At 37.5% G+C, this 22,620-nt stretch overlaps 2 protein-coding genes across 10 annotated transcripts in view; one reads left to right on the top strand and one right to left on the bottom strand.

Annotated features, from left to right (window-relative positions):
• Positions 1-20,595, bottom strand: part of RINT1 (RAD50 interactor 1) — a 36,467-nt gene extending 15,872 nt beyond the window's left edge. The window contains exons 1-5 of one of the 6 annotated variants that reach the window (XM_031938741.1): positions 20,510-20,595; positions 11,233-11,417; positions 9,665-9,906; positions 3,601-3,774; positions 3,361-3,510 (exon numbers count right to left, since the gene is read on the bottom strand). In XM_031938741.1, the coding sequence (XP_031794601.1) occupies positions 3,361-3,510; positions 3,601-3,774; positions 9,665-9,906; positions 11,233-11,406 (740 nt within the window). In that variant the 5' untranslated portion in view covers positions 11,407-11,417; positions 20,510-20,595. Of the gene's footprint in view, positions 1-3,360; positions 3,511-3,600; positions 3,775-9,664; positions 9,907-11,232; positions 11,418-17,088; positions 17,428-18,886; positions 18,972-19,862; positions 19,947-20,509 lie in introns of those variants that run through there. The other 5 variants (XM_031938742.1, XM_031938738.1, XM_031938737.1 and 2 more) reach the window with 5 other exon arrangements.
• The window catches only part of PUS7 (pseudouridine synthase 7), a 48,702-nt gene continuing 46,442 nt past the window's right edge, over positions 20,361-22,620 (top strand). For 2 of the 4 annotated variants that reach the window (XM_031938744.1, XM_031938747.1), the window contains exon 1: positions 20,361-20,443. The gene's annotated coding sequence lies outside the window, so the exon portion shown is untranslated. Of the gene's footprint in view, positions 20,444-20,519; positions 21,046-21,227; positions 21,328-22,620 lie in introns of those variants that run through there. The other 2 variants (XM_031938745.1, XM_031938746.1) reach the window with 2 other exon arrangements.

The following is a 22,620-nucleotide window of genomic DNA, read 5'->3' as shown; positions in this document are numbered from 1 at the left end:
ATTTTTATAACCCTGAGCTGTCAAGGATGACATCATTTTGGATTCTCAGGAGAGAAGAGGGAGTCACTGTTAAACCCAACTTCCAAGCTTTTAGCCAATCATGCTGTTCCCAGCATCATGACTCTGTAACCAATCACATTACTCTTAATTCCGTGATATCATTTACCCTGTACTGTTTTTTTATTCTGTATTCCCCAAAACCTAAAGAAGGGGAATCATCCTTTTGCTTAGGATCTTTGGCATAAATGGAGGTAAGCCACTGATCCATTTATTGCCATGCAATATGACCCTGCTAATAAATGTTGCTCAAAGAGTTGTCTATTTACTTTTTTGTTAAAGTTCACTTGAAACTCAACCTAGTATCTACAGCCATCGTGCTGAGAAGCAATTTCTGTGGAAATATAACCTGTCAACTGTTCCTGCAGGTTAGGCTGTGCTAAAATAGAGCTATGAGGACCTAGGATTTATCATCAAAGTCTTTGGCATCATCAAATGATCCCAGATCAGAAATGTGTATGATTTTTTTTTTCTGAGGAAATGACATTAAAAAAGAGACATTAATATCTGCTTTAATGCTGCAACCTAACGGACATATTTATCTGATTAACAAATAAAATCTTTCATATGCCTTCATAATTAGATCATAAGATCTTTGCAAGTAAGATAGGGACTGTCTTCCTTTTCCATTTGTATCGTCAGTGCTTAGCAAAAAGAGCTTAATATTTTTCATTTGTTCGTTCCTATATTATCTAAAACATCACTAGCAATATAGATAAGGATGATGATGACAATGATAAGGTCCAATTGTTATGGTGCTTTTCCCAACAAATGCTATTTATAAGACAAGCACTAAAGGCATTATTACTGTTCTCATTTTACAGATGAGGAAACCAAACTGAGCTGAGAAGATAAATACTTTCTAAAATAGGAACCTCCATTTTCTTTCCTCTCATTCTCTTCTTAGCTCTCTACAGTTTGACTATCAATCTTATCAGTCACCCAAAATTGCTCTCTCCAAAGTTTTGAATGATCTCTTAATTGCCAAATCTAATGGCCATTTCTCAGTTCTCATTCTTTTTTGATTTCTCTGCAGCCTTTGATACTGTTGATAGCCCTCTTTTTGATACTCTCTCCTCTCTGGGTTTTTGAGATACTCCTCCTGGGGTTCCTCCTACCTGTTTGACCACTCCTCTTCAGTCTACTTTTCTGGCTCTTCATCCAGGTCAGATCTGCTAGCCATAGTGATTCCAATGGACTCTAACTTTATCCTTCTTTTCTTCTATGGATTCAATTGTTCTTTTTATGCTGATGATTCTCATATTGCTTATGTAGCAAATCTTGCTGACTTCCATGCTTGCACCTCCAAATACCTAAATATCTTATAGTCATCTTAACTCAACATGTTTAAAACTGAATTCTCTCCTTCTCCCAAATCCTCCCACTTCCAAACTTTTCTGTTACTGTGAAAGGTATTTTGGGCTCAAAACCTAAGTGTACCCTGACTCCTATCTCTCACTCACACCTCATAACCAATTCAGTTGCCCAGGCCTATCAATTAAAACTTTTAACATATCTTGTATATACTCCCTTTTACCTTCTGACACTACTGCCACCCATATACTACTGTAATAGTTACTTTGTAGTTCTGCCTGCTACAAGCCTCTCCCAACTCCAAACCATCCTCCACTCAAAGTAGAGTCAAAGCAAAGATCTAAAGGTATTCCTCCCCACAACTTAATATGTTCCAGTGGTTTCCATCACCCTTAGAAGCAAAAAAAAATTTTTTTTTTAAATCCTCTCTTTGGAGTTCAAAGGCCTTCCAGACTTTCCACTTTTTTACATCTTCTTACACCTTCCTCACTCCCACAACCTCTATGAAACAGAGACATTGGTGTCCTTGCTGTTCCTCAGGAGACAAACACCAGCACTTTAGGATCTGCACTTGCATGGATTACTATTCCCCTCGCATAGAATACTTTCCCTCCCCATTTTTACTTCTTGATTTCCTTCAAGTCTCAGTTAAAATCCCATCTTCTACAGGAATCCTTTCCTGATTATTCTTAATTCTAGTACTGTTCCTCTACTGATTACTTCCAATTCATCTGATATGCTGCTGGTTTGTACTTAGTTATTTACATATTATCTCTCCCATTAGATTATGAGCTCCTCCAGAGCAGGGACTGACTATCATTTACTTTGCTTTGTATCCCCAGAGTTTAAGCACAGTGCCTGGCACATGGCAGATACATAATAAATGTTTACTAACTCCTATGCTTACAGTGCTAGCAACCCTTGGAGGCCAAATCCAAGGCTTCCTTGGATTGCTCTTCTGAATCTAACTCTAATGCTACTTCTACTACACACACCTCAATCATTCAAAAATTATTTTCATGCCTGTGTGCAAAAAAGTTTCTACTACTACAATGTAGATGTTAGAAACATTTCTTATTTTTTATATATATTTTCACTTTACATTCTAACAGATCTACAGTAAATATGTCTTCAAAGCTGGCCCAACAGGGTCAATTTGTCAGTCTTTCCTTTAAAGATAACAGAATAAACAAGATAAATGAAATTATAAAGAAAACACATTCACAAAATGTCTTTCAAGAAAAAAAATTCTATTTTCCCCCATTAAGATACTGAATTCTATTGTGATGTGGGGACATAAAGAGCCAGAAAGCATACCAAAACCAAAACCTTGATTCCCTCTTGGTGGAATGGGGAATAAAGGGTCAGATTCCCTAAGTCAGTTGCATTCAGAGTCTTAGTCCTTTTCTGAAAATTCTTTCCATGGGCCGCAAGGATATTATGTACCTACATATGGCCATATTTCGCTAAATAAAAGGTCTGCTACTTGAAGCTTGGAAATGGGAAGAATTTTCTCTCTTCTGTTTTTGAATTTTCAGTGCCTAGAAGAATTTCTATAATATACCAGGCACATAAAGTATCTACTGACTGATTTCAAATGTTTGTTTCAAGGAACCTAAAAGTATGATGGAAATTATAATTTAAAAGCACTATTTTCTTACTGAAGGAAATGTAAATCTCTTAGGTCAAGTAAACATTTTGAAATTCTTACTCTACTCATATACAATGTTTTAAAAGAGGACATTACCTTTTCTGCAAGGATACATGAAGATCAGGTCCAAACCTCATAACAATGATGTTAATTCTCAAGTTCATCACTCTTTCCCTCCTGCTCTCTCTCTCTCTCTCTCACACATACACACATACATATGTCTTCACATATGTGCTCATGCATACATACACACACAAACACACACGCTGTATTTTTAAAAGATTTTACTCTTTAATCATATACTAATTGTATAAAAAGTATTAGTTCCAAAAAGATACGAGGTTTGAAGTTTCAGAAGCTGACAGAACAGTGTCTCCAAATTACTATATACCTCTGGGGTACCAGCTATCTTGCTTAGGCCAACATTCTGAGGCTGAGGGGGCCCAATGAATGGCCAGTGAAGCTGTGTTAATACCTCTTCAAAGTCACTGCAATAGAAAATTTTTACTAGTATATTTTAGTTAAAATAGAAAACTAAATAAACCCTCCATAATATTAAACATGGGCATATTACCTACCATGTTAGCTTGTCCTTGAGGATTTTATGCCAGAATTTAACAGTGGACCTAACAAAACTAAGGAGATGAGAACATGATGATTCCTGAAGTTTAATATCCAGCTGTGCCATGGATACTAAAGTAGTAGCTGCCTCTGGTACATTATTGGTCATTAGATATTGTTGAATATTATCACTGGAAAGCAAACATTAAAGTACAATTTAAAAAAAAAACCCAGGAAAACTGTTTATTAGAAAAGCTTTTTCTTTCATTGATTTTAGATAAAACTGAATACAGATCTGGATCAAACAAAATGATGATATAGGCAACATTTACCTTTCCTCTAATCTCACTGCTTATCTGTTTATTGTTTATTGCTATCTAATGAAAGACTGTGATCTCTTATCATCCTTTGCTATTCAATACTCATGTGCGCAAAGTTCTCTCCCCACCCTCCCACAATGGCAGGATCTTCCTTACTTGAACCTCAAGTTCTACATCTCTTTCTTCATTGTCCCATCGTCCAATGTCACTATCCCTTTCCTCCACTATTAAAACTTACCTGACCCAACTGTTAAACTTTTGGAACTGTATTAGGTAACAAACAAACTAATCTTATCGATTCCAGATATGGAGCTATTATCTTAATGTGTTTTACCCTTCCTTACATTTTAGCAGAGATTTTCAATGTTATTAATCAAAGCAATGCAGACATCTAGAGGAGGGGATGGGGAGAAGAGAGGGAAAATTTGGAACACAAGATTTTGCAAGGGTCAATGTTGGAAAATTTTCCATGCATGTGTTTTGAAAACAAAAAGCTTAAAAAAAAAAAAAAAAAAAAAAAAAAAGCAATGCAGAATTTTAAACACTGCTGCAATACAAACTGTTGCATCTTATCACAAAAGTAACCTACTCCCTACTCTATTTGGCATACCCTGGTTATATGTCACATAAACACAGGATTTGGAGTCAAATTTGATTCCTGGTTCTGCCACTTACTACTTGTGAGATCTTGGGCAAGTCACAACCTCTTCAGGACACCATTTCTTCATCTGTTAAACCATGAAGTTGTACTAGATTACCTACAAGCTTCTTTTCAGCTCTAACTTTATAACTGTATAGCATGATTCTACAATAACAGCTCTGTTACTCTACTTATTTGGATTGTTATTGTTATAGTATTCCAGTTAAGTGAGATTTCCAGGCAACTGCTGCTTAGTCCCCAAATTAATTAGGGTTCCAAAACATCTCATTCCTATCTATTGTTCAAATTATTTTAACTGAGATTATCTAAATTCTGCTAATTGATCTGATGTAATTGCAGCAGACAACAATAAATACCAAAGACAAGGTGGAGGATAGGGTTGCAAAAGGTAAAGGATTAAGAAAACTGAATTAAAATTAAAATTGAAACATTAATTTCTCATGGGTAAAACCAGTCAATACTACTTAAAGCAATTTACTTATTCACTCTCATAGCAATCAAACTATAAAAGGATTATTTTGTAGAACTAGAAAAAAATGATAAAATTCATATGTAGGCAAAAAGGATTATGTGTCTCAAGAATAACAACAACAAAAAAAAAAAAAAAGTGAGAAAGAAGAGGACCTAACAGAGACACAAGGATAATCATAAATTCAATACAATCTGTTATTGAATTCAAATTCTCAAGTTTAAAATAAATGAATTCTCTATTAATTAAAAAGAATGTAATATCAAAATTCAGTTTATATTATTGAGTCTTCTGGAATCACAAGAATTATATACAAAAAGTTACTAAATAGTATGTGCCCTCTGACCTAGCCATACCACTGCTAAGCCTATACCCAAGACATCAAAAAAATGGGGAAAAGTATTATATGTATAAAAATATTTATGAATTAAGTGAACTGATGCAGAGTGAAATAAGCAGAAGCTGAAGAAAAAATTTATATTATTAATTTCATAACACTGTTTTGAAGTCTTTTATAAACTGATAACAATAACATGGGCAGAACCAGGAGAACGATTTATCAATAACAACATTGTAAAGACAAAAAACTTTTAAAACTTTATTTATGACCATTGATGATTCTAAAGTATCAATGATAAAACACTCCTACCTTCCTCTTGCCTCACAGAGGCCTCTCACTTCCCTTACGACAGAGACCAAATATTATTTTCTGCATGAAGCCTTTGATTCCCCCAAATACGTGTCCTTCCCCAAACCAATTCTATATTTAACTACTTTATTTGTGCTGCATGTTTCTTGCTGTGGGCCCTATCAAAATGTTACTTCCTTGTGAGTAGGGATTGTTTCATTCTTTGTAGTTATATATCTAGAGAATAAGATGGTGCTAGACACATTGTAGGTACTTTAATTCATGCTTGTTGATTGATATTATATAAAATAAACTTCTTTTTTGAGAAACATGAGCAATTTAGTCATTGACACAGCCTTTCAGTCGAAACAAAATGTATACTTTACTTTATTACATGTGAAAAGCTGGGGTTTTTTCTCTTTGATGATTTCTTTTTCTTTAGCCTTCCAGACATTACAATTCTCCTGGCAACTGTATAAGCAGCGTTAATTGATCTGATGCAATTGCAGCAGACAAGGACAGGGCGGAAGACAAGGTTGAAAAAGGTAAAGGATCAAGAAAACTGAATTAAAACATTGTCTGCAGCATGTAATAGGTCTCAAATCAAACAATTCACTCACTAAGACCTGGGTAGATGACATAGTCAATCAAAAATTTCTATCTTTATTCTTCTATACATTGTACCAAAATTCAGAAGATACTTTTAAACATAGAATATACATGTGCTTGATGCACAGCTATAATTAGTGTTTATTTCAAACAAACCATTCTAATTTCCATTTTAATCAACCACTTCTAAAAATACATTGTAATAGATCATCACAAATTAAAGGTTTTAATTAATTACTGAGCACTGTTTGCTTAGAAAAAAGAAAACCCAGATCCCTGAAAAAGTGTCTAAAGTAGCTGCTTCCACTTCCCCAGAAAGAAGGGATTTTTTTCTAAGGCATATGTACAATCATATCTCCCTCTTACCCTAACCAGGGGTCCTCAAACTTTTTAAACAGGGGGCCAGTTCACTGTCCCTCAGACTATTGGAGGGATGGACTACAGTAAAAACAAAAACTTTCTTTTGTGGGCCTTTAAACAAAGAAACTTCATTAGCTCTGGGTGAGGGGGTTAAATATCCTCAGCTGTCGCATCAGGCCTGTGGGCCGTAGTTTGAGGACCCCTGCTAAGCCTTTTGCAATCTGGCTTTTGAACCAAAACTGCTCTTTCCTAAATTACCAATGATCAAATTACCAAATCGCATAGTTTTTCTTAATCCTTCCTGATTTCTCTTCACCATTTAATAGTTATGACTATCTGCTCTCTTTCTGGATAGTCTTTTCTCTGTCATTCCCAAGTTTCCTCTGATTCCATAGCATACCACCTAATTACAAGCCTGCCCAAAAGCTCTGGCACTGTATTGTGTCTTTTACTCTTTCTACACTCTCTTTATCAACTTTGGACTTAATTATCTTTGCAAATGATTCTCATAGCTATACATTTAGCTCTTATCTTTCTATAGAACTCCACTCCACACCATCAAATGTCTATTGTCCCTTCAGGCATTTCAAATCCAAAATGTCCAAAATAGAACTCATCTAACCCTGAAATTCACTTTTCTCTCAAACATCCCTAATTCTGCTGAGGACATCACTACCTTTCCAGATTTACAATCTTAATGCTAGCCTTGACTTTATGCTTTCACTCCACATATATAATTAACTGCCAAATCTTGTTATTGTTACTTCCACAAAAGTCTTTTCTTTTTTTTAAGTTTTTTTAATTTTCAAAACATACATAGTTTTCAACATTCACCCCTACAAAACCTTGTGTTCCAATTTTTTTTCTCTTCCTTTCCCTACATCCCTCTAGATGGCAAGCTATCCATTATGTTAAACATGTGCAATTCTTCTATACATATGGTATTTTATTTTTCAAAAGACATACAAAAATGGTTTTCAACATTCATCTTTGCAAAAGCTTTTGTTCCAAATTTTTCTCCTTCTCTCTCTCCTGCCCCTCCCCAAGATAGAAAGTAATCCAATATAGGTAAAACATGTGTAAATTTCTAAACATATTTCCATTCTCATCATGCTTCACAAGAAAAATCAGATTAAAAGTAAAAAAAAAAGAGAAAGGAAAAAAATAATCCAAGCAATCAAACAAAAATAACAAGGTGAAAATATTATCCTTTGATCCACATGCAGTCTCCAAGATAATCCTTCTAAAGTATATTGATTAGAGAAATGCAAATTAAGACAACTTTATATCTCTCAGATTGGCTAAACTGACAGGAAAAGATAATGAAAACTATTGGAGAGAAAAACTGGGATACTAATACTTTGTTGGTAGAGTTGTGAATTGATCTAAGTGCTCTGGAAAGCAATTTGGAACTATGTCCAAAGGGCTATCAAATTGTGCATATCTTTTGATTCAGTAGTATTACTACTGGGTCTATATCCCAAAGAGATCATAAAAAAGGGAAAAGGATTCACATGAGCAAAAATGTTTGTAGTAGCCCTTTCTGTGGTGGTAAAAGAATGGAAATTGAGTGGATGTTGGGGAATAACTGAATAACTTATGGCATATGAATGTAATGGAATATTATTGTTTTATAAGGAACTGTCAGCAAGCTAATTTCAGAAAGACTTGGAGAGATTTACATGAACTGATGCTGAGTGAAGTGAGTGGAACCACGAAAACATTTTACATAGGAACAAGATTGTGTGATGATCAACTGATATGGATCTGGCTCTTTTCAACAATGAGGTGATTCAGGGCAATTCTAATAGATTTGTGATGGAAAGAGCCATCTACATCCAAAGAGAGGACTCTGGAGACTGAATAGGGATCACAATATAGTATTTTCACCCTCATTACCTTTTGCTGGACAATTACAATAGCCTCCTAATCAATTTCACTATTTCAAGTTTCTCCCTTTTAAAAAATCCATCCTCCATACAATTTCCAAAAGTGATTTTTCTGAAGCATATGTAAAATCATGTCACTCCCCTACTGAATGAACTCCAGTAGCTTCCTATATGGCAAGTAGGTTATACAGTGGTTAGAGTGACATGCATGAAGTCAGGAGGATCTAAGTTCAAATCTGGTCTTAGACACTTACTAGCTGTGTGACTCTAGGAAAGCCATTTAACCCTTTTTGCCTCAGTTTCCTTATCTATAAAATGACCTAGGGAAGGAAATGGCAAACCCTTCCAGTGTCTTTGCCAAGAAAACCTTAAACAGGGTCACAAAAAGTCAGACACGACTGAAACAACTGAACAACAACAAAGTTTCCTTATAATCTCTAGGATTTTTGGTATTTAAAACTCTTCCCAATTTGGCCCCTTCTTAGCTCTCTAAAGTTCTTACAACATACTATGACTTCCCATTCTAGCACACTGGCCTACTGGTCATTCCTTAGCACTCCATCTCCCATCTCCATGCCTTTGTATCTCCATCATGCTTCAATATAAACTTTTTCCTTGCTTCTACCTCAAGAATTCTTATGCTTCCTTCAAGATTCAGTTCAAATGATAACTTCTAAATGAGGTCTTTCTTGGGTCCTTTCTCTGCTGGGGTCTTGCCTCCTACAATCTACCTGGTTATCCTGTGTTAGATTTGTATTATTTCTATATCTATCTAGACGAGTGCATGTTGTTTCCACATTAGAATGTAAAGGCTTTCAGGGAAGGGACATTTTTGCTTTTGCATCACTAGCACTTAGTACATACTATAGCATGCCCTTAATAAATGCCCAATGAAGGAAAATTTTCCATATCAGATAATTTGTAATATTTAAATTTAATTCTCTTCCAAATGGAAATAAAGTTCCCAAGAAAAAAGCTTGCATTCATTTACAATGCATGAAAAAATTATGTTATTTTTATGACAACCAAAAGAATCAAGTTTTTATCATCTAATTAGCCTGTTTAATGTTACCAATATCCTGTTCAAGATAGAAGTTCCCAATGAAATAATAAATTAAGGGTATAATAAACAAAGCATATCTTACCTTAGGTCCTCTATTTGTGAAATCCATTTTAGATAGGCAAGATGCCGCTCAGTCTCTTCTATTTGGCCAATCGATACTCCAAGATCATCCATCCATGGCTGTGCTGTCAACAAATGGTTGTTGATTGAACTAAAGAGAAGAGTTTCTTTTTCTAGAAGCCGACTAAGAAATTTCTTTGAATCTTCAGCATTTTTTAAGGCATTCTGAATTCTTTTAGGGACTTCTGATGAAATTGTAAGCACCTGACCACACCAAAAAATTTTTTGCAAAAATAGAGATTAATGCCAAAATATCCGTAATCTTACTTTTACATCCAAAATATTTTAAGTTCTTTGTTATTGTATAAAATATAATACAATTTCAAATTATAACATGATACTGAGCTAGAAAACAAAAATAACCCATATATACCAAACTCAATTTCAAACTTTTACTCAGATTTTATCATATCTAAAACATCTTATCATGTTAATATTTTAACCTTTAACATTATGAAGCATTTCCCTTTAACTGTGGCTGTCCAAAAATAGAACAAGGACAGAGTTTGGGGTTCTAGAGAAAGCCCTGTATGTAGGGATTGTGAGACTCAAGTAAATTCTCTGTGTGATATAGAACCAGTAACACAACCCATTCTGAACTGTAGTTTGTTTATATACAAAATGTGGGAATAAAAGAGGACTAGAGGAAAATCAGTAAAAAGGTGCTGCTGCACATCACTACATTGCTTGTGTAACCCCCTTTCTCCTACTAACTTCAACAAGACAGAAAGGGGAAAAGAAAAGGCACCGTTTTGGTTTTGCCATCCCTGGCTGCAAACTGTAAAACTTCTACAAAAAGAAAAGTTCTTCCTATATTTAGAATGGCCCTCTGAGTTAATGGTTTTTAGAATTATGGATTGAGAACTGGTAAGGAATACTTTAGTCTAACTCTTCATGTTACAGATGAGAAACTGGGTCCATTTGTTTTCTCAAGGTCATGCAGATAAGAGTAGAAGAGGGGCTTTATTTCCATTTGAAAAACAATTAGATTTATATATTACAAATGAACTTATATTAAAATAAGAATTAACTTTTGAAAACTTTACTAAAGATTTCCATATTATGGAAATATAAAGATTAAGAATGATAATCTTGCATCTATTTTGCAAGTAAAAATACATTTAATAGGCAATAGTACATTAGAAAGAATATGCATTGTTCACAGAAAGAATATGAACATGTTATTTTTAACTAATTTGGTAGTCATAAAAGAAAATCTCTTAATCTTTGCAAAAGGGACAATAATATAATTAATTATAAAAGCACTTTAAAATAATTCTAATAAATGCCATTACCAACATCATTTTTCCAATTATATTATGCCATTCAAGTAGGAATTTTGTCTTTTATTTTGCATAATACATAATAAGTGGTGGGTCCTTAAAATGCAAGAGTTATACAACCATTACCTAACTCTCCTGATCCCGAAACCAAAATGCCAGTTTTTTTCTATCTTTAGCTCACTCTATACAAAAATTGCAATGAACTCATCAATTCTATACTTCAACAAAAACATGTTTTAATATTTACCTGTTCTTCTAATTGTGCTTTATTTTCTGTCAGCTCTTCTATGAGTTTTTCAAGTTTCTTTAAAGATTTAAGATCATTTCCAACTTCCTTTTCTATATATTCAGAAACGTAGGAAGGAATATCACAGACATCTACATCGTGGTTGGTTGGTTCTTTTCTAACAACAACTGCCATTCTTAGGTCACCTGAAATTTTTTTTTATTGTAAATCAAAAAATTACAATATTCACTCGATGACAACTTTATGCTACAGAACATACATAAGAAAACACAATAGAATCACTCAAACAATCCACAAACATTTATTACTCTGCAAATATATGCCTGGTTCTGAAGATACAAAGGAAAAAATAGACTTTATTCTTTTTTTTTTTAATTATAATAACTTTTTATTGACAGAACCCATGCCAGGGTAATTTTTTACAACATTATCCCTTGCACTCACTTCTGTTCCGATTTTTCCCCTCTCTCCCTCCACGTCCTCCCCTAGATGGCAAGCAGTCCTATATATGTTAAATATGTCACAGTATATCCTAGATACAATATATGTGTGCAGAACCAAACAGTTCTCTTGTTGCACAGGGAGGATTGGATTCAGAAGGTAAAAATAACCCGGGAAGAAAAACAAAAATGCAAACAGTTTACATTCATCTCCCAGTGTTCTTTCTTTGGGTGTAGCTGATTCTGTCCATCATTGATCAACTGAAACAGAATTAGGTCTCTTTGTCAAAGAAATCCACTTCCATCAGAATTACATCTTCATACAGTATCGTTGTTGAAGTGTATAATGATCTCCTGGTTCTGCTCATTTCACTTAGCATCAGTTTATGTAAGTCTCTCCAAGCCTCTCTGTATTCATCCTGCTGGTCGTTTCTTACAGAACAATAATATTCCATAACATTCATATACCACAATTTACCCAACCATTCTCCAATTGATGGGCATCCATTCATTTTCCAGTTTCTAGCCACTACAAACAGGGCTGTCACAAACATTTTGGCACATACAGGTCCCTTTCCCTTCTTTAGTATCTCTTTGGGGTATAAGCCCAATAGTAGCACTGCTGGGTCAAAAGGTATGCACAGTTTGATAACTTTTTGGGCATAATTCCAGATTGCTCTCCAGAATGGTTGGATTCGTTCACAACTCCACCAACAAGGCATCCGTGTCCCAGTTTTCCTGCATCTCTTCCAACATTCATCATTATTTTTTTCTGTCATCTTAGCCAATCTGACAGGTGTATAGTGGTATCTCAGAGTTGTCTTAATTTGCATTTCTCTGATTAATAGTGATTTGGAACACTTTCATATGAGTGGTAATAGTTTCAATTTCATCATCTGAAAATTGTCTGTTCATATCCTTTGACCATTTATCAATTGGAGAATGGCTTGATTTCTTATAAATTAGAGTCAATTTTCTATATATTTTGGAAATGAGGCCTTTATCAGAATCTTTAACTGTGAAGATATTTTCCCAGTTTGTTGCTTCCCTTCTAATCTTGTTTGCATTAGTTTTGTTTGTACAAAGGCTTTGTAATTTGATGTAATCAAAATTTTCTATTTTGTGATCAATAATGGTCTCTAGTTCATCTTTGGTCGCAAATTTCTTCCTCCTCCACATGAATAGACTTTATTCTTAAAGAATTTGCCTACTACTAAGGGATATCATCATGTACAACATATGTAAAATATTTAAATGTGTGTACAAATAAATACAAAATAATTTCCAATAGCTGAGAGTACCAACAGTTAGATCAGAAAAAGTTTCATATTGGTGGTGATACTTAAGTTGAGCTTTGAAAAGAAGCAGGAGCAGCTAAGTAAGTGATGGAGAAGATAGTGAACACCACCAGAGTCAGGAATATCAGAACTAAAATTTTATTTCTGACACTTAGTAGCTGTTTGATTCCAGGCAAGTCATTTAATTTATCAGTGTCCCAGTTTCCTCATCTGGAAAATGAAGGGATTAGACTTGATCTCTAAGGATCCTTCAGGTTCTAAATCTATGGACAATAATCTCTAATGAGTCAGAGGAGATGAAGGGGAAGTGTTACAAGCATAAGGGACAGTCTATGAAAAAGCACAAAAACCAATGGAATGCTGTCTATGCAAAACTGTAAGTCTGTTTGGCTGGAAGACAGTGTACAAGAGGGGAGGATTGTGGAACAAGCTTGAAACAAAAGTCTATAGTCAGTTTATAAAAAGTTTCAAATGCAAAATGGAGGACTTTGTATTTTTTACTATATGCAATAAGGAAGAAATGATAAGAGCTTCCTGAATAGTGGAGGGCTATGCTTCAGGAAATATATCATTTTGGTAAGATCTATGAGAGACAGAATAGAGAAGAAAGAGTAGAGCCTGAGAGGCCAATGAGGAAGCTACTGCAATACTTCAAGCAATAGGGGATTAGTGCTCAAACTAGAGTGGAAGCCAGAGGAGTGGAGAGAACTGGACAGATAGGACTGTTAGGAAGAGAGAAGCAACGAGACACAGCAACTAATTGGATGTGACAGTGAAAAGTATGAGGATGTGCACCTGGAATGAGTAGAAGGATGAGAGGACCCTTGACTGAAATATTCAGATTAGGAAGTGGAGTAAGTTTGACATTGGGTTGAGGAGTGGGGATCTTGAGTCAATCAGAAAGTTCTGTTTTGAACAAGCTGAGTTTGAGATTCCATTAGGGAAATCTAAAAGGAAAGTCCTTAAAGGAGAGAAGAAGGCTTAGAATAGAGGCAAAGGCAGGTTTGGGATGGGAAAGCTAAAAATGAAGATTCAGTATAAGAAACCAAGGAGTGGTCAGACAGATAGAAGGATATACCAGAGGAGGCCATGAAAACCAGGAGGGGAGAGAGGATCCAGGAAGGAAAGCGAAGCGATAATAGTATTAAACAACACTGAGACATCAAACAGAATGAGGACTGAAAATAAGCCACTGAATTTGGCAACTATCAAATCACTCTGGAGGGAGAAGCCACACTTCTGTGGCTGAGAAGCTGAGAAGAGAGAAAGCAGAGGCAAGGGACAGAAATAGTTTTTTCTAGCTTGATTGTCCAAAAGGAAAAGATACAAGACAATAACTTTGTTTCCGTGATTATCTTAATGAGAGCTCTTCTTTTTTAAAAACATGCAAAGATAGTTCTCAACACTTACCCCTGCAAAACCCTGTTTTTCTCCCTCCCTTCTCCCAGACCTCCTCCCCAAAACAACAAACAATCCAATATAGGTCTGGTCTTAGTGCAATTCCTCTAAACATATCTCCACCTTTACCATGAAAATCAGAAATCAGATCAAAAGGAAAACAAATGAGAAAGAAAAAAAACAAACAAACAAGCAAACAACAACAACAACAAAAAAAAACAAGATAACATCTTGAGGAAATGGTGAGGTCAAGTTTTTTGAGGATGGTGAAAACCTAGAAATGTTTGTTTTAGGCAGCCCAGAAAAGAGGCAGTAGAGGATGAGAAATTGAAAATAAGAATCAGAGGGAATTGGATTGCAGAGGCAATCTACCAGAAGGTACACAAAAGAGGAGAATCAAGGGTACTTATAGAGGGGTTGGCCTTGGTAAGGGCTATAAGTAAGGGTTTTGGTAAGGAGAGCTATCATTATCATCAGGAGGCAAGTTGGAAGCACACTAGATGGGGCAGGCTGGGTCTGGAGTCAGGAAGACCTGAGTTCAAAAATCTGACTTCAGACACTACCTATATCACATTAGACAAGTCCCCTAAAGTCTGCTTACTTCAGTTTCCTTAATTGTAAAATGGGGATTAAAATGAGGATAACTTGTGAGGATCAAATGAGATATTTGCTGTCGTTTTTAAAAAGCACTTAGCACCATACCTGACATACAATAGGCACTCTATAAATGCTTCTTCTCTTCCCTCCTTTTTATAAGAGATTAAAATAAAGGAGAAGACAGTGGAGGATGATAACCAACTACTTTATTTTCCCCAGTTACATATAAAACAATTTTTTTATATTTGTTTTTAAAACTTTGAGTTCCAAATTTTTTCCCTTCTTCACACCATCACCCCCCTTTAAAAAGGCATATGTAAAATTGTGCAAAACATTTTTAAGGATACTTATATAGGTGGGTCTTTTAAAACTAGTATACAGATGATCAATTCCGATGGACATGGCCCTCTTCAACAACGAGATGAAACAAATCAGTTCCAATTGACCAGTAATGAATTGAATCAGCTACACCCAACGAAAAAACTCAGGGAAATGAGTGTGAACCACTACATAGAATTTCCAATCCCTCTATTTTTGTCCGCCTGCATTTTTTATTTCCTTCACAGATTAATGGTACACTACTTCAAAGTCCGATTTTTCTTGTGCAGCAAAATAATTGTATGGACATGTATACATATATTGTATTTAACATATACTTCAACATATTTAACATGTATTGGTCTACCTGCCATCTGGGGAAGGAGGTGGAGGGAAGGAGGGGGAAAATTGGAACAAAAGTTTTTGCAACTGTCAATGCTGAAAAATTATCCATGCATATTATCTTGTAAATAAAAAACTATCAAAAAACAAACAAAGTAGTATACAGAAAAGACACAGCCTGGACTTGTGAAGTAGTAAACTTGGAATGCACTCTAAAGCCCCTAACTTCTATGTGCTTCAAACAATTCTCTAAGATTTAACTACTAAATTATACCTGGTGGGAAGCTAGATGGCACAGTGGACAACCCTGAAGTTATAAAGAACTGAGTTCAAATCCCACCTTAGACATTATTATTAGACTTATTAGCTGTGTGACACTGGGCAACTCACCCCCAATTACCTCAAAAAAAAAAAAAAGAAGAAGAAAAACAAACACAAAAAATAAACCATAAGTGGGCAATAAAGATTTATCATAAACAAAAAAACATATGGTAAAAATACCATCACCAGACTGATAGGTTAATTTTGGAAATCATTGATTTTTTTCTTCCTTTCCTGAACTTAATTATTGCAATAGTCTTTTTCTAATTGGTGTCCTGCCTAGTATATCTCCACTTCAGTTCAACCTGTACTCAACTGTCAAAATGATCTTTCTAAAGCATATGGCAACTCCTTTTCCCCTCCTTCAATCAATTCCGGCAGCTTCCTAGGACATGCAGAATTAAATATAAAATCATCAGTTACACTTGAATCCTTCGTTCCTTTTCATCATTCTTTTACCTGCTACCCTCCATTATACTCCGCCACAAATAACACAGTGCTTTTCTTGCTCTTCTCACACCCAACACTCCATTTCCAAGCTGCTAGCATTTTCACTGGCTCTCATCCTATACTTGGAACTTTCTTCCTCTTCACAGCCTCCTAGCTTTCCTGGCTTCCTTCATGTTTCATTTAAAGTACTACTTGCTGCAAAAACCTTTCCCAATTCTCTTTAATCTTAGTGTCTTCCTTCCCTTAAGAATTATTTATTGATATGTTGATCTATCTCCAATTTATTCTATATTGATTGTTTTTGTTACTTTAATTTTTTAAAAAAATTATCTTATTTGTGCAAAGCAGTTTGCACATAGTCTCCCGCCCCGATCCCCCATGACCGGGAACAGCCTTTTTAAAAATCGTTTTGTACCCCTGCCTTTCGTACAGCAACTGACTGGACCCCCTAGGGCAGCGTGGTAAAGCTTATAGACCCCTACTTTTTTTTTTTTTTGGTAAATGCGTAAAAAAGTGATTAACAATAGTTATCACAATTTTTAAAAATTCAATATAAGTAGTAGGCTTCACCAGAATTCATGGATTTCCCTATTAATTTATGGACGGATGTTCTCTGGACCCCTGGAAACACTCCCCTCCCCCTTGATTTTGCAGACTGGAAAACTGCAGTTGAGGGACATTAAGTGACTTGCCGCGGGACGCGTAGATAAGTGGCACAGCCGGGACTCGAACTCAGGACGCTGCACCCCTCAGCCTCCTGGGTGCAAGCCGCCTGCACGCTTCTCTCGGGCTTCTTTCCTTTATGGAGGGCAGGGGGAGGGGAGATCCCATCCCTAGATCCTGGCCGTGTTCTCCCTCATGCTCCCCTGACCTCAGCTTAGCTCCGGCCGCCTGATGCTCTCCGTCTTCTCCACTGCATGCGCAGCCCGCCAGCAGGGAGCAGCCCGCGCGATCAGCCGAGGGAGCCCCTCCACGGCCGGACTCGCTGAGGCAGAGACGGGCGTTTCACCCCGGAGGATGCCCAGGTGGCTGCCAACGCCACTTCCTCTCCGCGACTCGCTGATTTCTTCCTCTCGTTCCCAGAGGGACAGATTTCTCGTTTTCCCTCGCTGTAGAAAACTGGCCTCTAGCACCATCGCCTGGCCGGAGGTAGTGCTGCAGCACTTATGAGCATCCAGCGTCTGACTTGCATTTTTGTCCTGGTATCTGAACTTATCGTGGTCCTGATGATTTCAACTCCCTAGGATTGCGGGTAATAGTGGTAGTAGCATTTGGTTGGTGGTTGTCCTTCATGCTGGCAGGTCGAAATGACATCACTATGTAGGGGTCAAGGTGCAGTGTATACTGTAGCTAATCAGAACAATAGGAGCTTGGAAGGCTCTATCCTTTTGGAGTACTAAATTTGGAGTAGAGATGCCTCTGAAGAGTAGTAATACCGATAAAGTGAAGCAGGGAAACATTATACACCGTAACAGCAAGATTATGTGATGATCAACTATGATATGATGATCAACTTAGCTCTTCTCACCGATTTAGTGATCCAAGACAATTCCAATAAATTTTGTATAGAAAATCCCATCCACATCGAGAGGGAAAATTGTGGAGGCTGAATGCAGTGGGAAGCACACTGTTTTCACCTTTTTTTCCCTTTGTTTTTTCCCTTCCTCAGAGTTTTTCCCTTTTGTTCTAATTTTTCTCTCTCAATATGACTCATGTGGAAATAAGTAAAAAAAAAAAAAAATATATATATATATATATGTGTGTGTGTGTGTGTGTGTATGTGTATGTATGTATAACCTAAAAAATTTAAAATTAAAAAAAAGTTTTTAAAAAAGAGGAGTAATAGTGGTAGTGGTGATGATGATGACAATAGTACTAAACAATAACATCAACCAAATCATTTCCAACGGAGCAGTAATGAACTGAACCAGCTACGCCCAGAGAAAGAACTCTGGGAGATGACTAAAAACCATTACATTGAATTCCCAATCCCTATATTTATGCCCACCTGCATTTTTGATTTCCTTCACAAGCTAATTGTACAATATTTCAGAGTCTGATTCTTTTTGTACAGCAAAATAACGGTTTGGTCATGTATACTTATTGTGTATCTAATTTATATTTTAATATATTTAACATCTACTGGTCATCCTGCCATCTGGGGGAGAGAGTGGGGGGGGTAAGAGGTGAAAAATTGCAACAAGAGGTTTGGCAATTGTTAATGCTGTAAAGTTACCCATGCATATATCCTGTAAATAAAAGGCTATTAAATAAAACAAAAAAAACCAATAATATAATTTTTATAGAGCATTATATACAACATTTATATTTATTTCAAATTGTATGAATCAAATAGATTTGACATAGTAGATAGAGAACACTGGATCTAGAATCAGGCTGATCTAAATTGGAATCCTGTCAAACAAGTCATTTTACCTTTCTCATTCTCAATTTCTTTACCTGTAAGATGGAGATGGTAATAACACTTACCTCACAAGATTATGATGAGGATCCAGGAAGGTTGTGGTGAGGATTCAGTAACCTATGGATAGCACTTTGCAAATCTTAATGTGCTATTATTATTACTAGCGATGGATCACAAATCAGTTATCACTGATAAAAGCTGTAGTAAGTAGCAAAGAATACCACCCCATGAATCTAAAACTCTTTGCCTTTTAATTTATAGATTTAAATAGTAATACCTAAAAGTGCAACGACACCATTAGTTTTGTAAGATTGCTGCCTTGACTATAATTTTCAGTTGCTTTTTGTCTGCTCCCCTCAGTTTTTATAGATTGAGTTTTAAAGGACCTTAGCATATAATCCAGTCTCCTAATTTTAGATAACTTGTGATTTAAGAATCACACAGGTTAAGTAACATATAGCCAAAACTTGATTTCAGTTCCTTTTGGCTCCAAATATACTGCAATCATCTCATTGTGACATTCACTATAAATCAACAATAATCCTAGGAAGAATATGATGGTCCCCCTCCATTTAGTCTTAGGAAAATTGCAGTTGTGAACCTTCCTCCTATAGGATAAAAAAAGCAAAAAAATCCCCAAAAAACCAAATTAATTAAAAAACACTTAATTTTAATTAGTTGCCCTGTCTTCAACATGAGAGGATTCAAAATATAAAGCAATAACTGTCCATTTCCAAGAAAGCCTATATAAAAAAACACAACACATTAAGTTCCAAACTGTCCATCTTTGTTCTTTGTAAGTTTCCTTTTTTTCTCGGCTTTGCCCTTTTTACTTAATTTTTTCCCTCTTTCTGTTCCACTCCCCACTAAAATTAAGCTCAGACACACACACACACACACACACACGAGCATCTTCACAGGCCTCTATATGGGTCAGTCAGTCAGTATTACGCTTACGTCCCTGAGAAATTGTCCGAGCTTATTCCATTGATCTCGGTATAAGGCGTAGTAAGGAGCGGAGACTCGGGAAGTGGGCGTCACCTGTAGACGTGTGCAAAGCAAAGGCATCGGTACAGCCGAGAGTAATTACGATGATAACGCTGAGCCCGGGGCATTAATACGGGCTTGAGGCTTGCTCGCAAGAACGTCGCCGGCGCTCTCTGGCGGGTTTGCTTTACCGGGGAGGGGGACGCTTCACCCGGCCTCGCACAAGGCCACGCTCTCGCGGGATCGGGTCCGCCGAGGGCTCGGGGCCCGCGCAAAGCCCCGGGACGGGAAGCCGGAGTGGGCCGGAGCTGACGGACCAGCGGCCGGCGGGAAGGGACGTGGCGGCGGCGCGGGGCTCCGCCCGCCCCCTGCTGGGCTGGGCCCCGGCGCGGCGTCTGCGCCGCCGCACGTGTGCGAGCTCCGGCCTCGGGAAGGGCGGCAGAGACGGGGCAGCCGCGGCGGCCGGGGTCCCCGATGTCCCGCGGCCTCGGGCGCCTGGTGCTGCGTTTCTGCTTCGCCGTTCCTCCCCGAGGTCCCAGGAAGCGTTTCGGCCTCCCACGGCGCGCTTCCCGATTCTCTCTCCGGTAGCCCGCCCTCGGGCCGGAGCCCCGGGGCCCAGAGCCCCGCGCCCGCTGGTGAGTAGGCATTACGCGCGGCCCCGGCTCTAAATCGGAATCTTAGGCTCTACTCGCCTCCATTACCTATTCTGTCCCCGGGAGCGTGGCCTGAGTCATCCCCAGCGCCCCGGCTGCTTCATTCTCCCGACCCCGCCTCGGCCCTCCTCCGGCTTCCATCCCGGCCTTGGGCCTGCCCTCCCCGCCCCTTCTCTGTGCTTGGCAGCGTGCGTGCCTTCCCCGCCTCCTCCGCACTTTCTCCTTCCTTCTTCCGTGCGCTTAGTTAGTCAGTCAGTCAGTCTCCTGCTGGACGTTTCCTGGCGAAATTCTACTTGCCAAAAAAGCGGGTGGCTGAGTGACGGGGAAACGGTGTTGCTCCGTCTGTGCGGTGAGGTGGTGACTCACTGAACGGTTTTTGAGCAGCTAGGAAAAAAAGCTTAGGGAAAGGGCCTGTTGGCTCCATCCATCGGGATGCTTGCTGCCCCTTGGGGAAAGCCCGAGTTCAAAGGTGACCCCAGACTCTTACCAGCCTCGTCACTTAACCTGTCGGCTTTTCCTAAAAAAGAACATGACAATAACACGCGCCTCCTAGAATTGTGAGGATAAAAGGAAACATTCGTAAGGTGATTGGCTCTATACAAACGTTTTCCAAAGCCACAGACTTTGTCTTTCCTGTGAAAAGGATTGAAGCAATCATTTGAATCTTTTGTCTGGAACTTGCATAGGGAAGCAGTCGATAATCAGGATTTGTAGGATGTTATTTCCCCAAAAGATGTCTTAAATGATTCCAATTTCCACCGTCTAGGAAACGTCTGGTAGACTAAGCACATGGAAGAAGGAAGGCGTGGAGAAAGCAGGAGAGATTAAAGGAAGTCCAGAGGAGGTGTCCTTTTTGCCAGTGTCAGGTAGAATGCTTAAAATAAGGAAGAACTTTTTTTTATTATAACTTTTTATTGACAGTACATATGCCTGGGTAATTTTTTACATTATCCCTTGCACTCACTTCTGTTCCAACTTTTCCCTTCCCTCCCTCCATCCCCTCCCTTAGATGGCAGGCAGTCTTAGACATGTTAAATAGGTTACAGTATATCCTAGACACAATATATGTGTGCAGAACCAAACAGTTCTCTTGTTGAACAGGAAGAATTGGATTCAGAAGGTAAAAATAACCTGGAAAGAAAAACAAAAATGCAAACAGATCACACTCATTTCCCAGTGTTCCTTCTCTGGGTGTAGCTGCTTCTGTCCATCATTGATCAATTAGAACTGAATTAGAGCTTCTCTTTGTGGAAGATATCCACTTTCATCAGAATACATCCTCATACAGTATTTTTGTTGAAGTGTATGATGATCTCCTGGTCCTGCTCATTTCACTCAGGCTCAGTTCATGTAAGTCTCTCCAAGCCTTTCTGAAATCATCCTGCTAATCATTTCTTACTGAACAATAATATTCCATAACATTCATATACCACAATTTAACCAACCATTCTCCAATTGATGGGCATCCATTCCCACAAAATGCCACAAACATTTTGTCACATATAAGTCCCTTTCTCTTCTTTAGTATCTCCTTGGGGTATTAGCACTGTTGGATCAAAGGGTATGCACAGTTTGATAACTTTTTGGGCATAATTCCAGATTGCTCTCCAGAATGGTTGGGTTCGTTCAGAACGTGCATCAGTGTCCCAGTTTTATTCATCATTATTGGTGCCTTGGAGTCATGGTTGATCATTAAAACATATTCTTTATCAAAAGGAATAAGTGAATCATTTTCTGTCATATGTTCTTCAGTCATGAAAGATTATTCCTTAAAATAATTTCCCAATATTTTTTTTAATTATAATAACTTTTTATTGACAGAACCTATGCCAGGGTAATTTTTTACAATATTATCCCTTGCACTCACTTCTGTTCCAATTTTTCCCCTCTCTCCTTCCACCCCCTCCCCTAGATGGCAAGTAGTCCTATATATGTTAAATATGTCGCAGTATATCCTAGATACAATATATGTGTGCAGAATCAAACAGTTTTCTTGTTGCACAGGAAGAATTGGATTCAGAAGATAAAAATAACCCGGGAAGAAAAACAAAAATATAAACAGTTTACATTCATTTCCCAGTGTTCTTTCTTTGGGTGTAGCTGCTTCTGTCCATCATTGATCAATTGAAACTGAGTTAGGTCTCTTTGTCAAAGAAATC

The sequence above is a fragment of the Sarcophilus harrisii genome, chromosome 5, assembly GCF_902635505.1.
Source record: "Sarcophilus harrisii chromosome 5, mSarHar1.11, whole genome shotgun sequence".
In the NCBI taxonomy this organism is placed as follows: Eukaryota; Metazoa; Chordata; class Mammalia; order Dasyuromorphia; family Dasyuridae; genus Sarcophilus; species Sarcophilus harrisii.
Note: the sequence above shows the minus strand (reverse complement) of the source record. Positions and strands in the feature narration are given on the sequence as shown.